Raw genomic sequence first — 16,366 nt, forward strand, 5'->3', positions numbered from 1 at the left:
GAAACATATCAACACTAAAGAAACCTTGATATATATCAACACTAGAGAAACCTTGAAACATATCAACACTAGAGAAACCTTGAAACATATCAACACTTGAGAAACCTTGATACATATCAACACTAGAGAAACCTTGATACATATCAACACTAGAGATACCTTGAAACATATCAACACTAGAGAAACCTTGATACATATCAAAATTTGAGAAACCTTGATAAATATCAAAATTAGAGAAACCTTAACACATATCAACACTAGAGAAACCTTGAAACATATGTACACTGAAGTAAACTTGAAACATATTCAAATTAAAGCAACCCTGGAATATACTGTATACACATTTGTGTAAACTTTTATTAAAAAAAACTGGAAACATAATACACATTTGAGCAGCCTTGGAACATGTATAGAGTAGAGCAACCTTGTAGCATGTATAGGGCAGAGGAAACTTGTAGCATGTATAGAGTAGAGCAACCTTGTAGCATGTATAGGGCAGAGGAAACTTGTAGCATGTATAGAGCAGAGGAACCTTGTAGCATGTATAGAGTAGAGCATCCTTTTAGCATGTATAGAGCAGAGGAACCTTGTAGCATGTATAGAGTAGAGCATCCTTTTAGCATGTATAGAGCAGAAGAACCTTGTAGCATGTATAGGGCAGAGAAACCTTGTAGCATGTATAGAGAAGAGCATCCTTATAGCATGTATAGAGCAGATTAACCTTGTAGTATGTATAGAGTAGAGCAACCTTGTAACATGTATAGAGTAGAGCAACCTTGAAACATGTATAGAAAAGAGCAACCTTGTAACATGTTTAGAGTAGAGCAACCTTGTAGCATGTATAGGGCAGAGAAACCTTGTAGCATGTATAGAGTAGATCAACCTTGTAACATGTATATAATTGAGCATCCTTGTAATATGTATAGAGTAGAGTAACCTTGTAACATGTATTGAGCAGAGCAACCTTGGAACATGTATAGAGTAGAGCAACCTTGTAACATGTATAGATTAGAGCAACCTTGGAATATGTACAGTAGAGCACCCTTGTAGCATGTTCACAATATGCACCCTTGGACATATAGACACTAGAGAGCACGGCAGTGGCCCGTGGTCCACCAGATGAAATCCATTTCAGTGCTCTAGTAGTATGACTAGCAAGTATATATCCCAAGGTTGCTCTTAATACATCTCTACAGACTATTACCGCTTACCTACATACGAAATTAGAAGCATACGCTCGCTGGGAAAGTCAGTTTTGGCCGTCCGTGAGAAGACAACTTGTCTCTGTCGAGCCGCTGGAGGAGGCGTCATGGCGGCGGTCTTGTCCCCACATAATAACAGAATGTCTGTAAACTCACCTCTCTAAGGTGAAAGCTACAGGCGTGACATTATCTAACTGTAAATCTGTAAATGCATATGACGACGAGATGACACCTATAAAGCAGCAACTTCTTAATATTTCGTTGATTTTATCCGAGGTAAAAGGTGTATTTTTTCTGCTGGTATGGCATCAGTTAATGCGTTCGGGCACGTGAGAGGTACAGCTCATGTGATGCTTTATGAAGACACCACGATTAAATTTACTTATTAGAATTCATCAGTAATCATGGGGTTCATCAATTCATAGGTTATGATAAAGCGTGTACATTTAATAGTTGATGTGGTCATATTCAGTGTGACTTGAGACCGTTGCTGTGCGCCTTATAAAATTTCCTCGACCACCACACCCACTAATTAATAATACGGCGACCCTCTCCTCTTCAACAGGATCAGAATTGCAATATTTTAGACATAAGTTGTTCTGAAAAGCTTGTGGAACGTGCAATGTCAAAAAACTTTCGATAATATTCCCACAAATGTGACTAATTGACATGGTGTGAAAATAATATGTGTAAAAACATTAGTAATATATAATTCTTCTATGGTGTAATACGTTGCTCGACATTGAAATCTTGATGTGTGTGTTTGAATGTGGTCAAATACTGGTTTACAGAACCAGTTAATACCCCCGCGGTTAGGCTAGCGGCCGGCGCTTGGAACAGCAATTACTGTAAATTCAACATGATATCTGAGACTATGTTCCTCTTAATAAGTAAGCAGTGTATGGTTCCGACAGGTACTACTGGTATGGGTGGTGGGAGTGGCCCTGGTACTACTAGTAAAGGATACCCTCCTGGTACCTCGTCTAGAAACAACATACAGCCGCCAGCCACATCATCCACTATTGCCACCGGCACTCCCACCACCACAATTATCGCTGTCACTACTGTATACCACCATCGCTTTCCAGCTCCACCATCTCTAAAAGCCAACCTTTATCATCACCATTATTGTGGTCCATCGTCGCCATCTCCACCACCACCACCACCTCCCAATATATTAAAAGTTGATCTCGTCAAAGCGTTTTTCACTACCCAAACTTTTATTAACAAAAGCAAAGAGACGCTGAAAAAAACGCCAAACACCTCCCATTGAGGTCATCTAATGTATTCTGCCAAACATAACGGGAACTTGTATATGTATATAGATGAGTGCATGTGTCGGGTTAGCAGTTGCCGCAGATGTCGACCAATTCAAACAAGGGTTCAGTCAAATTTAAATGAACCTTTCTTGTAGTTACTGGTTGACCATCAAAAAACATCTGTTATAATCAGGTTCTAAGAAAATTAAGATAAAATTAATGTATGGAGAGGTATTGAAAAAAAGAAAGATAAAATGTTTGTGACGTTTATATTGATGTGGAGTATGTATATGTTATTGAAGGAGTTGTTCCACATCATTAAGTGTAAAGAAGTTGAAAGCTGCTTCTTCCTGATGATCAGTAAAAGACTGAATGCAATCCTTGTGATGAGTATTGAAGGTTCAAAAAATTTTACATTTAGAGAAACGAACAAAAGATAGTTTAGTGACTCAAGTCTATGAAGGAGTATCTGTGGAACAGCGTCGAAGACTTTCCGACAGTCTTAGAAGATGCTGTTATCTCATATGTTTTTCCCTTGTATGATCACTTGCATCATGACATAGGATCAGGTTTGTCAGACAAGACATCTGACAATGTCATTCAACATTGATCCGTGTTTAAGCTTCGTCACAACATTTTGCTTGTTCTAGTGTAGTGTTCCAATAGCCTAGCTCTCATAAATTTATTAAAGACTTTACAGGGAATTTTTGTCAATGCTACAGGTCTACAGTTTGGTGCCTTGTGTTTTTCCCTTTGCATATGTACTGTATAAGTATGACAGTTATTTTTCAGCTGTCTGGTTGTTCTCCCATCTCCAGTGAAGCATTGGTAAAAATAAAGAGTAGAACCTGTACTGCATTCATCATCATTATACAATACAATACAATACAATACAATTTTATTTAGGTAAGGTACATACATACAATAAATATTTACAAGGATTGTTTAACTTATAGGTATAGCTAGTACATACAATGCCTAAAGCGACTATTACGCAAAGCGTTTCGGGCATAAATATAACTGAGTTATAACTGAGGGAAATGGACTTCTTCTGACCCTATTGGTTTCTTAAATTCAGTACGTCTAATTCCTCAAGCAGCTTCTTTACCTCATCCACTGTACCGCCCACTGCTTAGTCTCTGGCTCAAGATGTATTGTTCTCAGTCACATGCTCAGGTTCTGGCACCAACGATTCCTGAAAGTTTTGTTTTTGTTTTTAGTACTTCACACATTTCGTAGGTGTGTGTGTGTGTGTGTAAGAGAGAGAGACTTGGCAGAGAAACAAACAGCGTACGGGCAAAAGCGGGCGCCGTCAGATCCCCCAACAAACCTAGAACCATTCGCGCCCCCATATACACCCCCCCCCTCCTCCAGTCCACATACGCTCCACACTCAAACTTCCTCCAATATAAATACACTTCACACGCGAACCCACTCCAGTCTACATATATTCCACACTCAAATTCCTTACTACACATATACCTTTTTGCACACAAATTTCCATCTGACGTCACTAGTCAGAGGCGAGGCTTCTCCCTCATTAATTGCACTAAAGTTTGACATGTGCGACATTAACAAAGTAATTATCAAGCGTGTCTGTGTCACACAATATCATACAAACTTTTAGCTATTGTAGATGTCAATACGAGAGCAAAATGAGAAAAGACAAACGACATCAAAGGCATGATTTGAGCCCAAGATTTGATCAAGGTTAACATACAAAGTGACACAGCGGGATACAGCACGACACAGGGACACAGTGGGACACTGTAGGACAGTGCTACGTGCTCTCAACTAAAGTTCTACTAATTGGCCTCTGGCACTAATTCGTAATTATTTTTTAAATAAATCTTGAAAGAAAGTACAACAAAAATATCTTGGAATCTCAATATCATTTTTTTTAAGTGGCTTCTCGCTGGCGTGTAGAATATCCAAAGCTTGTTATCAGTTTATCAATATGTGCAAAATACTGATCAAGAGTTCTCATTAAAGACTATCAGGAATAGAAAACTGTGTTGTACCAACATAAGATGGATTAGTGCCAGGAACATCCAGATGTGTGTTCTACCCAGACCTTCATTTGGATTTACCTTGTGCTCGGGATTAATGTCCCCGCGGCCCGGTCTCTCACCAGGCGGCCCGGCCGGTGGTTCCATCAACCTAGCTGTTAGACGCCGCTGATTCACAGCCCGCATGATTCACAGCCCGCATGATTCACAGCCCGGTTGATCAGGTATCCTGTGGTGTTTATCAAGGTTTATCATATCGATCTTAACCTATTATAAATCATAATGTTTTCCTAGTACGACTGAGTCATAATTCTTAATGACAAGCGGTAACTCCAGAAACAAACTCTGGGAAAATCTAACAACATTGAATGACAATTTTGCATATATAAATAATTTCAGGACCAAGAGTGCTGCAAACCGGACAAGACAGCGCTGACCAGAGATCTAAAATGCTGAAGAGATTGGAAGACATTAGTCCAGACCGCGTCCGCAGAAGGTCGAGTGTGTCACACTCAAGGGGCGACAGCTTCAGTGTGTCTCACTCAAGAGGCGACAGCTTCAGTGTGTGTCACACTCAAGGGGCGACAGCTTCAGTGTGTCACACTCAAGAGGCGACAGCTTCAGTGTGTGTCACACTCAAGAGGCGACAGCTTCAGTGTGTGTCACACTCAAGGGGCGACAGCTTCAGTGTGTGTCACACTCAAGGGACGACAGCTTCAGTGTGTGTCTCACTCAAGGGGCGACAGCTTCAGTGTGTCTCACTCAAGGGACGACAGCTTCCAGCTCAACAAACCACAGTGTAGGAGAGAAAACAGATTGTCCTTCATCCAAGGAGTCATCAACCCAAAGAACCGCCTACCCGCCAAAGTCGTAAATGTTAAGACAGTTCAAAATCCAGTTAAAAAAAAGTCCCTGGAAAATAAGGGGTGGGGACCTTTGACAAGCCATCGGCTTCCTGTCCCCGTCGAGGATACTATATATATGATATATGCTAAAACTGATCTCGTGTATCCTGAACCCTCCAGTGGTGTGTGTAGGTGATGCTGAAATACTCATCCAATGGGCCAAGTGGATACAGTCGCTCTCTTACACAAACATAAGCACACTCATTCATAGAGTGTGACACATGGACACACACACTGCCAACCCTCACGTCACACTCAAGGAAGTGTGGCAAACATTAGCTCATACTGGTCTCCGCGCGCCAACAAGAGCTCCAGCATACACGAGTTACACATCATCAGGAAGTTCACGCAATTTGCTTTTAGAACTTGACCTTGATCATTGGTATTTGGAGAGAGAGAAAAGGCGGGGGAGGGGTTAGGCAGTGAGAGAGGAGGGGGGAGGGGAAGATGGGTCATATGTTGTGTGCCATAAAACAGTAATATAGTGTGAATGATTCTGGTACTTCCAGCCTCTCACACAATCCTGATCATTTATCTTTTCTCTCTCTCTCTCTCTCTCTCTCTCTCTCTCTCTCTCTCTCTCTCTCTCTCTCTCTCTCTCTCTCTCTCTCTCTCTCTCTCTCTCTCTCTCTCTCTCTCTCTCTCTCTCTCTCTCTCTCTCTCTCCCTCTCTCTCTCTCTCTCTCTCTCTCTCTCTCTCTCTCTCTCTCTCTCTCTCTCTCTCTCTCTCTCTCTCTCTCTCTCTCTCTCTCTCTCTCTCTCTCTCTCTCTCTCTCTCTCTCTAAGACTAGGGTTTATTAGTAATGGTACTGATATTCCTAATGAAACTGCAAGCTAAGAATTGTTATCACACATCAGCTCATCTATAGTATGACCCTAGAAACTTGTATTTGGCATGTTTAGTATTGGAATAACCCTTCTTATGGTCATTTGACTTAATTTCCATCGTGTCTTCATGTTGAGCGAACATATTTCAAATGGGGTTCAGCCTAGGAATGAACAGACACTGATGGAGGAATGTTCTTGAGAATGGTAAAACCAGCATGACGATGTTGATAGCTGAGCGCCTTGTGTAGTAGTTTCCAACTTCAGGTTGTCCACCGGAGTTGGACCAGGTGAGAAACCTTGAGAACACTGGCCTTTTACATAACAGTAAGGCCGCCGACATCTCTCGGATGATGATGGCTCAGATGTGCTGGGATAGGAGTAACCGTGTGCTTCATATTAGGTTTAGCAATCCCTGCTGCCGAGAAGTTATGAGATGCGTCTTAGAGCTGTAAGTTTGCTGGCCGCCTTGCAGTGCTAAGCTCACCTCTTTCTCTTTTAAGCGACACTCCCATATGGCAATAACTTAGCCCCAAGACCAAAATAACTTACCTGCTCCTCTGGGAGCCCCTGGGAGCCCCTGGGAGCCCCTGGGAGCCCCTGGGAGCCCCTGGGAGCCCCTGGCAAACAGGTTAACTAGTGAGGCCAGCGGCACCAGACACCCGCAGCCTGTCGGTGCTGACGACGAGGACATCCACGTAGGAGACGATGATGTCACCAGCTGGAGCACTGCCCAGTTACATCTTGCTTGACTTTGCCCTATAAATCTACATTCTTTTTTAACCTAGCCCCCCCCCCACCCCTCCCCTCCCTAACAGGACACATTTCTGGTCTTCAGTTACTGTGTTCAGTAAGGTCGCGGCGACAGTCTATTTAAACAACTCTCAATCCAAGTAACAAGTCTTCAAATCTAGATTTTTGCTGAAAGATTTATATTTTATTAGGGGATACCCGGCTGCTCCCGAGTCTCTCTACCCCTGTCCCCCCCCCTCCCCTCTCTCATCTCTCTTTCCCTGTCGCCTCCTCTTTTCCCAACATCCCACCCCCTTTTACTTCCTCCACCAAGATTCGCCCCATCCTCTCCCTGTCTCCTTTCCTCTCTCCCAATCTCCCCATCTACCACCCTTTCTAAATTACTCTCCCCACCTCACCTCCTCTCCCTTTCTCACACCTTTTCATCTCAACATGAAAAAATATTGAGATGAAGTTAAGGCCATATAATGGACGTAGATGAACAGCAAATAATTTACCGTTTAGGGTCGTATCATATTACTAACGTAAACTGTATTGCGTCACAAAAGTTGACCAAACATCACATTAACGTAAATAACGTTACTTCTTCATTATTATTTAACGTTACCTAGTTAACATATTTACCTGAGGGCCACTAACACGCCAGTGGCCTCGACGCGGACAGAAATACAGCGGCATTTACAACTTCGGCGGGTAGGCGGTTCCAGTTTATAACCCTGTGGGTGAATCGGCCTCTCCTGTTTTCTCTCTTATATTGTGGCTTGTTGAGCTTGAAACCGTCGTTCCTTGTTCGTCTTACATCTGACCTTTCGAAGTTGTCATTATAAACATCCTCCAAATTGTTCAGTATTTTAAAAGTTTCGATAAGATCAGCCCTGTCATGTCTGATTTGTGGTGTTGTTAACCCTGTGGCCCTCAGCTGTTCCTGGTATGAGAGCTGACTTAGTTCAAGAATAATTCATTACCCGGTGCTGAACTTTCTCCATAGTTTACAATTAGAGCGACGAAACTCATATTGGCAAAGCATAGCTTAAACTTAGATTTATATGATTTATTTGAAGAATAATATAAATTAATCATACCATGAGGCTATAGAAATTTGCCGGCTCATCCTCCTAAAATGAAAGTACTTATATTAACTATGTGCTGGGAAGTACCAGTATGTAGTGATGAACCACCAGAAAGTTGGTTTCTGTGTTATTAAATTTGGATAAACCCGAAACTTTTATTTTAACCATAACATAAATATAAGACCTAACCGCTCCTAGCAAACCTTGGCCTAATACACGCTATCTTAGGCCTAATATAGTACATATAGGTGCTATACTAGGTCTAGGAATATTTACGTTTGCCTTTTTTTCTTTATCTGTTCAGGACTTTATAAAATGAATAGTACGAAAAGTGGTGTACTGGAGGTCCGTCACTACAATTGGGCACTTTCCACCAAACAGTTACTATAACTTATCATTTCAGAAGGATAGGTTGAAATTTGCACATCCTCAGCATTTTTCATCAACATATTTAGAGGCTGGCCTGATAAATAAGCCATCTCTTAGTAACATAAATTCCTTAAAGTATATGCCCTAACAATCAAATTAATATTTCTGGAAACGTTTGCAAGTGACCAGTGCCAATAGAATACATGAAAAGAAACTTGTGTGCTGGAAGGTTAAAATTTCCTTAAGACAAAATTAAATCATTCGTTTGTGAATTATTTCTTCAAGTGAAGGAAGTGAAGGTCAAGTGAAGGAAGGTGTGGACATGAGTATGCTGTCCTCAGGCCAGGTACTGGCTGCTGGGTGTGCCCTCCTCACCGGCCCTTAGTGAGGTATGGATCGTACACGTGGTATATAATGTAGCTTGGGGACTGTTCAAGCTTCTATATGCCTTGTGTGCTCTGTACCATCCCAGCTTACTCAAAGTATCGTCGAAATGACTGTTAGTGACTAACATATATGTTTGGAGAACAACAATTCATCTCGGCAGCTGTACGCCAGCAGCTGTACGTCAACAGCTGTACGTCAGCAGCTGTACGTCAGTCCTGCACTATTGAGCAAACAACAGTGGCAGTTGTTATATTTTCTAGCTATAAAAGAACATAAACACAAAGCTTCTAGAGCTTCCCCAATGATCAGATCACCAGATGAGGCAATGACGAGTAGAGAATAATTATTATACCATCAATAAGAAAGTTTAAGCTGTACAAATCTGTCGCTGGGAAAACTGTCCTCCGCCCAGCTTGAAGAGGAACGACTCTGGCACGTCGTCGCCGCCGCCGCCCCACAAATTCACATTCTCTACCACAGGAGTTTATAGCATGGAGGGGGTAAAGTGTGGGGTGTGTATGTGTCGCATGTGTCTCCGGCCTTATATGGGAGTGGGTGTGAGTGTGTGGGGAGCGGGAGGAAGGGCTGGGGGAGGGAGGGGCTACAGCAAAGCAGTGTTGGCACGAAGAAACTCTCACTGCCTCTTTCCCCTCAACCTCATGTTCTCTCTATTTTTCCTCGTGTTTTCTTCTTGGATACTCCATTTAACAACGTCACTATTACCAGACCTGGCACAAATTTAACAGTATATAGAGGAAGGCGAGAGACAGAACACTTGATGAAAGGGAATTGCAGTATAGGCCGTGTTGGCCTATACAATGCTGATCCTCTTTACATCAGACACACTCATGCGCTTATTCAACCCACGGTTGACATTTTCCAACGAGTTTGTTAAATAGTTAGCTGGCCTGCTGAACAGCATACTGTTCTACAAATATGAATACCTATTTCCATAAATGTGTTTCTCTATCTTATTTTATAAATCGAATTTCTTCAATTTGAATACATTTTTAATTTTGTTTAGCTTTGATTTATAGTTTTAAACTTTTTTGTGAGTATAAACATTGTGTGTATATTGGAAAACATAGTGAGAACATTGTAGAACATTGTGAAAATTAACCTTTTAATTCCTTTCATCTATGTGTACACTCACTGCCCGACCTTTTCAATTTCTGTAGCGTAAATTTGCTGTATAACATCTGAGTTTTCCTGACTAACGCGTCTATGATAGTTTAGTTAGTTTAGTTCATTTATTATGCACCCCATACCCATCTTGTGGGCGGTAGTGGAAAGGGTTACAGAGGCACATAATGGGCTCAGGGACTGAACCTTCTATGATATGAATCCTAGTTGTTATGTCAATTTTGCCCCGAAGGGAGAGTTTCATGGGCAACGCCAGCATGTACAACACTCCCCAATAGGAAGTAAACCCGCTAGGTTGTTCATCCTCACTTGTACCCAGACAGCTGGGACTTGCTTAACTGTCTCATCCTAGTTGTTATGTCAATTTTGCCCCGAAGGGAGAGTTTCACAAGTTTATCAAACAAGAAGATTTAATATTTACTAACCCTGAAACTTACGTTATCTTGCGGATGCAAAGGAGAGGATTCTTTGAAAAATAGTATCTATATTTGACAAATAGTGCTTTCCTAACTCAAAAATGTGAGGTATATTATTCTTCACATATTTCTTATATCTTTTAGATTGACACAGTCTCAGATGCTTCTCCCTCGCCTGCTTAGTTGTTTATAATTGATGCGGTTTTCGTCACTCTCACCTCAGGTTATAGTGCCCTCAAACTCTTATTTCAAACATTTATGCACAGATTTCAGACTCCGAGCCCGGCCTGAGGCCAGGCTCGACTTGTGATAACTTGGTCCAACAAACTGTAGCTTGGAGCAGCCCACAGGCCCACATATCCACTACAGCCTAGTTGGTCCAGCACTTCTTGCAAAAACCTGTCCAATTGTCTCTTGAATACATCCACCTTTGTTCCGGCAATATTTCTAATGCTTGCTGAGAGGGTGTTGAACAGCCGTGGACCCCTAATGTTAAGACAGTGCTCTCTGATTTTGCTTATGGCACCTCTACTCCTCATTGGCTCTATTCTGCATTTCCTTCCATACCTTTTGCTCCAGTATGTTATTATTCTACTGTGCAAATTTGGGACCTGGCCCTCCAGTATCTTCTATGTTTATATTATTTGATATCTTTCTCATCTCCTTTCCAGAGAGTACATTTTGAGAGCTTTGAGATGGCTCCAATAATTCAGATGTTTTATCGTTTCTATGTGGGCTGTATATGTTCTCTGTATTCCCTCTAATTCAGCAATCTCTTCTGCTGTGAAAGTGAAAGTGAGTATCAAGCAATACTCAAGTCAGGGCAGCACCAGTGATTTAAATAGTATTAGCATTGCTGTGGGGTCCCTGAAGTTGATCATTCTCATAATCCATCCTAATCGTTTTCCTGGCCGCTGCTATATTTGCTTGGTTATGTTCAGTAAATGTCAGGTCGTCAGACATCATAATTGGCAGATTTTTTACATGTTGCTTTCCTTCTATGAATAGGTTCGATTGTGTCCTGTACCCTGTTTCATTTTAGTTCTTCGTTTCCACCATTCCTAAGTACCTGGAACTTAACACTGTTAAACATTGTTATTTTCAGTTGCCCAATCAAATACTTTATTTATACCTGGCTATAGTTTTTCAGTGTTTTCTACAGAGGAAGACACGAAGCTGTGACTAGTATGTTTGTCTACATCAGAGATTAGAATGAGAAATAGCAGCGGTGCAAGAACTGTGCCCTGGGGTACAGAGATTTTCACTGCACTTGGGCTTGATCTTACTTGACTGACCATTACTCTCTGCATTCAGTTTGACAAAGTTGAAAATCCAACGCCACAATTTACCCGTTATTCATATTGATCTCATTTTATGAACTATCACTCCTTGGTCACATTTGTCGAATGCATTTACAAAATCTGTGTATTCAGCATCTGCATTTTGCTTTTCCTCCAAGGCTTCTGTAATTGTATCATAGTGGTTAAGTAACTGTGACAGAAAGTATCTTCCCAATCTAAATCCATGTTGTCCTGGGTTGTGAAGTTCATTACTTTCCATAAAACTAGACATTTTATTCCTAATCACTTTCAAAAACTTATTATGTGTGATATTAGTGCAACTGGTCTATAATTTTTTGCCAAAGTTATCAGTACCTGGTGCATTATATCAACAGGAAAGGTTTGTAGTACAATTAAAGCATACAATACAATACCAGTATGACAAACTGGGGTATTTGCTAACATTTTCTAATCACATTTGTTTTATTTCAACAATTTTAGTAGGTACGTACTAATGTTTGGCAACATACCAGTGGTTTGGCTGTTTATAACAAATGAAGTCTTCTTGAAAATGAAACAGTTGATCCTGCATTGCTGCCAATGTTTTATTGCCATGTAAGCCTCTGGCTAATGTTAAGATAATATGTAAATGAGTTAATTAATAAACAGGCACAGGGGTAAATTATATATGATGTAAATAGGTGATAAATTGGTGGTGATCAAATGAGTCAGTAGATTGTTACTGTATGATTATTTGGGCTACTCTGAGACACCGTGGGAACACAAATTCAATTGAAAATTCTTTCTCCCATGTAACATCTTGTTGGTTGACCCATCATCATCTTGAGGTTCCTCTGTCTATAGACTAATTTTTATAAACCAGTTTAAGGGTCTGAGCCCTTCTTTCAGTTTTACTATGTGGTATTAATTAATAACATACTGGGGACCCCTCATTGTCTATCTTAACATCAGACATATTTTGGGTAAACAATAATAGATAATGTTACTGGAGTTTCATTTCAGGTTGGATAAGAACCTGGTTTAGCATTGTCAGTTCCAGGTAATGTTACCTGCAGATTGATCATTTGCCATTTCCATCACTTCTGCTCTTCACATTTCATCACCTCAATGAGGGTACTTTGTTACCTACTATTTCCCTGCGAATAAAAATCCTCATGTACCAAAATTTTAGCCCTCACTCCTTATGCTATTGCGATCATCTTTTCTATTATATTCAAGCAGTTCTAGTTGCATGTCATATTGGCCTCTTGTTTTGGTAAAGGATTCAAAAGGCCCACTACCGCTATCCTTATACAGTATTTCCAACTGTTGCCATACCAAATATGTATTGTTGTTAGCTGGTTATCTCTGATACTATTACAGTATTTTCAAGGCTCCAGTGCCGTTGAAACAGCAGAACATACCTCACAAGCTCAGCATGACATTTTGGTAATCATTAATCAGAGCTTTACACATTTTCAGAAGAGATGCATTATTTACATGTGCTAAATGAATACTAATAATGAACAATAACATTAAACAAAATATTTTTTTATTTGATTACATTTACCAAGCTGTTTCTTTTAGGTTAGTATTGAAGCGTGTTAAGAAGCATGGCTGGAGGCAGACATGACTACCCTCTTCAATATAACTGAATTTTTTCATTATTTTCCATGTAGATAGAATATTATAAACCTGCATGGGTTAACATGACATACTACAATTGTTAAGTGACAGATATATAATATGGTAAGTGGTGCATAGAATCTCCTTCAGTGTGTTGGTGATTGTTTATCTGTGATGGTATTGTGTGAATAATGTAACAAATTGTTATTTGAACATTTCTAACCATTCACTATATTTCACCCATTCACTATATTTAACCATTCACCCTTTCCTCCAAGCCAATGTCTTCCCACCCAATGAAAATATGGGGTAATGATAATGTATCAGTACAGGTATATGCATTTCTGTACAGCTGTACATGTGGACAGTGTGTTATATATTGTAGATACAAATAAAGCTTGAAAGCAACAGGTTAAGATAATACGGTCTCAAGTAAAAATTCTTTATTAAGGTCCGTTAATGCTATAAAAAAGGATTCACACCAGCACATGACGAAGCTCAAATTCTGTTGCTCTTATCAAAATTTTCCAGCCCTTAGATCTTCAGAAAATTTCTTGATTACATCACAAATTGTTTACCCCCCCCCTCCTCAAAATAGCTATGTTTTTTTTATCTTTGCAGTGAGTACTTGAAGTTTAAAATACTCAAATATCCCTGTTAAAAGACAATTTAATTTCGTCCCTCAATGGCTTATTGAAAACAAGACGACTTGATGGAAGATGAGTAGTAAAAACAAGCAAAAAGTTATGAAAAAATTAGTTCCTTAAATTTTACCAAAATATAAAAACTTCAACTGTTCTCAATTAATAATTTAATATGAATACAAAATTCATCATAACTGTCCACAGTTTAAATAATCAGTGCCTTTTGTTTAATGGCACAACTGTATCATTGGCAGCAGAGACCTGATAACTGCAATGTTCACTGCTTAATCACTAATTTCCTTCAAATACCATAAATGTCTTCTAAACTTTCAATGTAACGTCGTAGAATTCAAAATTGAATCAAGTCGTTTTGTTAGAAGAAAAAAAAAAGTGGTTGACATGACAATTGAGTGTGCAAATGCAATGACTCCATATTTTTTCTGATGTTTCTATATAGCGCAGCCAAGTGCATGATATATACTGTAGAAGTAACTTAACAATACTTGGAAATAACAATATAATAATTTACTTTTTGGAAACAATTTGAATGACATCTTCATCACTCATGATATGATGAATACCAACTCGTTGGGGATTGAATTTTGTACTCTTACCCTGAAAAACACAAAGTAGATGATAATTTTATATATAAGAAAATGTAGTATATAATACAATATTTATATAACAATGAAAAGCCTTTATCATAATCATATATATTTATATTTATTACTAGTAATGACAACCCATGCTAATACAACATTTGACAATAAGGAAGAGAAATTATCAGGGAAAAGCACCAATTAGGATTAATTCAGCATGGCATGGATGAAAAACATTAGTAAACCAATTGTTTATTTTAATGTTATCTGTGCTACAAACTTACCGTAGCTCCTAAAAATGCGTCATTTTATCATAAAATAATGGTGCCTATGCAAGATAAAAATGTTTCAATAAGGAAATACAAGAACCTCTGTGTCAGTGACAAGCTTAATGTAATGAAAAGTATTGGAAAGTGGTATTGGAAGAAGGAAAATTTACAAGGAGTTTGGGATCTCTGGACAACATTTCTTGAATCTGAGAAAGTTGAAGGAAATATTAAGTCTACCACAGAACAAGATGTAGCGAGTTTTATTAAAAGGGAAAACCCAGTGTTGACTGTAATGAAGAGCCAATTTCTGGGTGACCCCTGGAGCCTCCCTTGAGCTATCAAACTAATATACTCTATATTAGTCTGGGGCATCAGTCAATGGAGTTCAGCCTACCGAGGACCATAAGTCAGAACCTGGCCCCCTCAGAGGCACAGGGAGCAATGGCCTATGGAAACCCCTATCTGTTTGGGGGCATTCCATGTCTGCCATTGACTGGGGTTAGGTATCCAGAAAGGTAAGCATAACAAAACAGACCCCATGTGGTAAGAAATTGCAACCAAAGACCGAACAGAGGCAGAACTCCCCCAAACCTAAACAAGCAAACTAGCAAACGTCATACACCGTCACCGCTTGTCTGCGCAACCATTCCCTTCCCGGGAAGGGGGAGCCTTCGCACCACTTCCCCCTCCATGCCAGCTACTCGCACCTTCAGTTCGAAGGCTGAGCATCAAAAGCAAAACCTGCCGACCGGAGGGAGGGTGCCAGGTAGCCTCAAGGGCTCACCCAGAAAATGCCATTTCATTACATTCAATGCTGGTTTTCAGTGGGGAGCATCTTCGGCCCCTTCGGCTAACCAAAGATAAGTAAAAGAGGGACTTAACCGGGATGCGGCTGCCATGTGCACATCAACTCGAAGTCGAGATAACTGGCTGCAACTTAGGACCCAAAGCCACACACGAATGACCGGGACCAGGAATATTCACCATATTAATGGGCAGCCAGGACCCTGTTTGACCTTCAAAACCCTCGCGCCCGAATGTCAGCCCAAGACACGTTGCCAAACACGCCAGCAAAAGCAGCAAACTTACGGACGTCATGGGCACGAGGGTAGACAGCAGGCTGGCTAGACTTAATAACTCTGTGAACGACCTGGGAGACCCTAGCCCAGGAATAGGGAACGAGGGAAACCAGATCACCCCAAAGTGCATCCCTGACCACAGAAGCCGAGGCGCACAGATAATGGCAAGATACACTATCTAACCTAGCTCAAGAAATATTGCAGCAGCCAATAATCAAATGCTAATAAACACAAGTGGTATTATTCACGTATAATATACATGCAAATATGCAAACAAAATATATACATGAAGGATTCAACAATAGAAGAGGTTCAGTCACTGGAAAGGTTAAATCAAACTTACTGTTGACAAGGTGTTGCCTCCCTGCCTAATGACTCAATTTATATGTGGACTTATTAATGCTATACAGCATGAAATTATCCAATCTACGCTCTAAAACAATAACTTTTCCTGAATTGAGAACCAGAGCCTTTCTGACAGGTGCCAGATGATGCCTCTTGGTGAGACGAGACCAGGCTCTGTATTTTGACG

The 16,366-nt window shown here is 40.3% G+C and overlaps 2 protein-coding genes across 3 annotated transcripts in view; both read right to left on the reverse strand.

Moving 5' to 3' along the window:
• LOC123745879 (zinc finger and BTB domain-containing protein 17) overlaps positions 1-16,366 on the reverse strand; it is a 583,396-nt gene that overhangs the window by 492,753 nt on the left and 74,277 nt on the right. The window lies entirely within an intron of this gene.
• The window catches only part of LOC123745874 (developmentally-regulated GTP-binding protein 2), a 32,292-nt gene continuing 29,597 nt past the window's right edge, over positions 13,672-16,366 (reverse strand). For both annotated transcript variants that reach the window (XM_069317538.1, XM_045726971.2), the window contains exon 8: positions 13,672-14,502. In XM_069317538.1, the coding sequence (XP_069173639.1) occupies positions 14,413-14,502 (90 nt within the window). In that variant the 3' untranslated portion in view covers positions 13,672-14,412. The remainder of the gene's footprint in view (positions 14,503-16,366) is intronic.

Source organism: Procambarus clarkii, chromosome 88 (assembly GCF_040958095.1).
Source record: "Procambarus clarkii isolate CNS0578487 chromosome 88, FALCON_Pclarkii_2.0, whole genome shotgun sequence".
Lineage (NCBI taxonomy): Eukaryota > Metazoa > Arthropoda > Malacostraca > Decapoda > Cambaridae > Procambarus > Procambarus clarkii.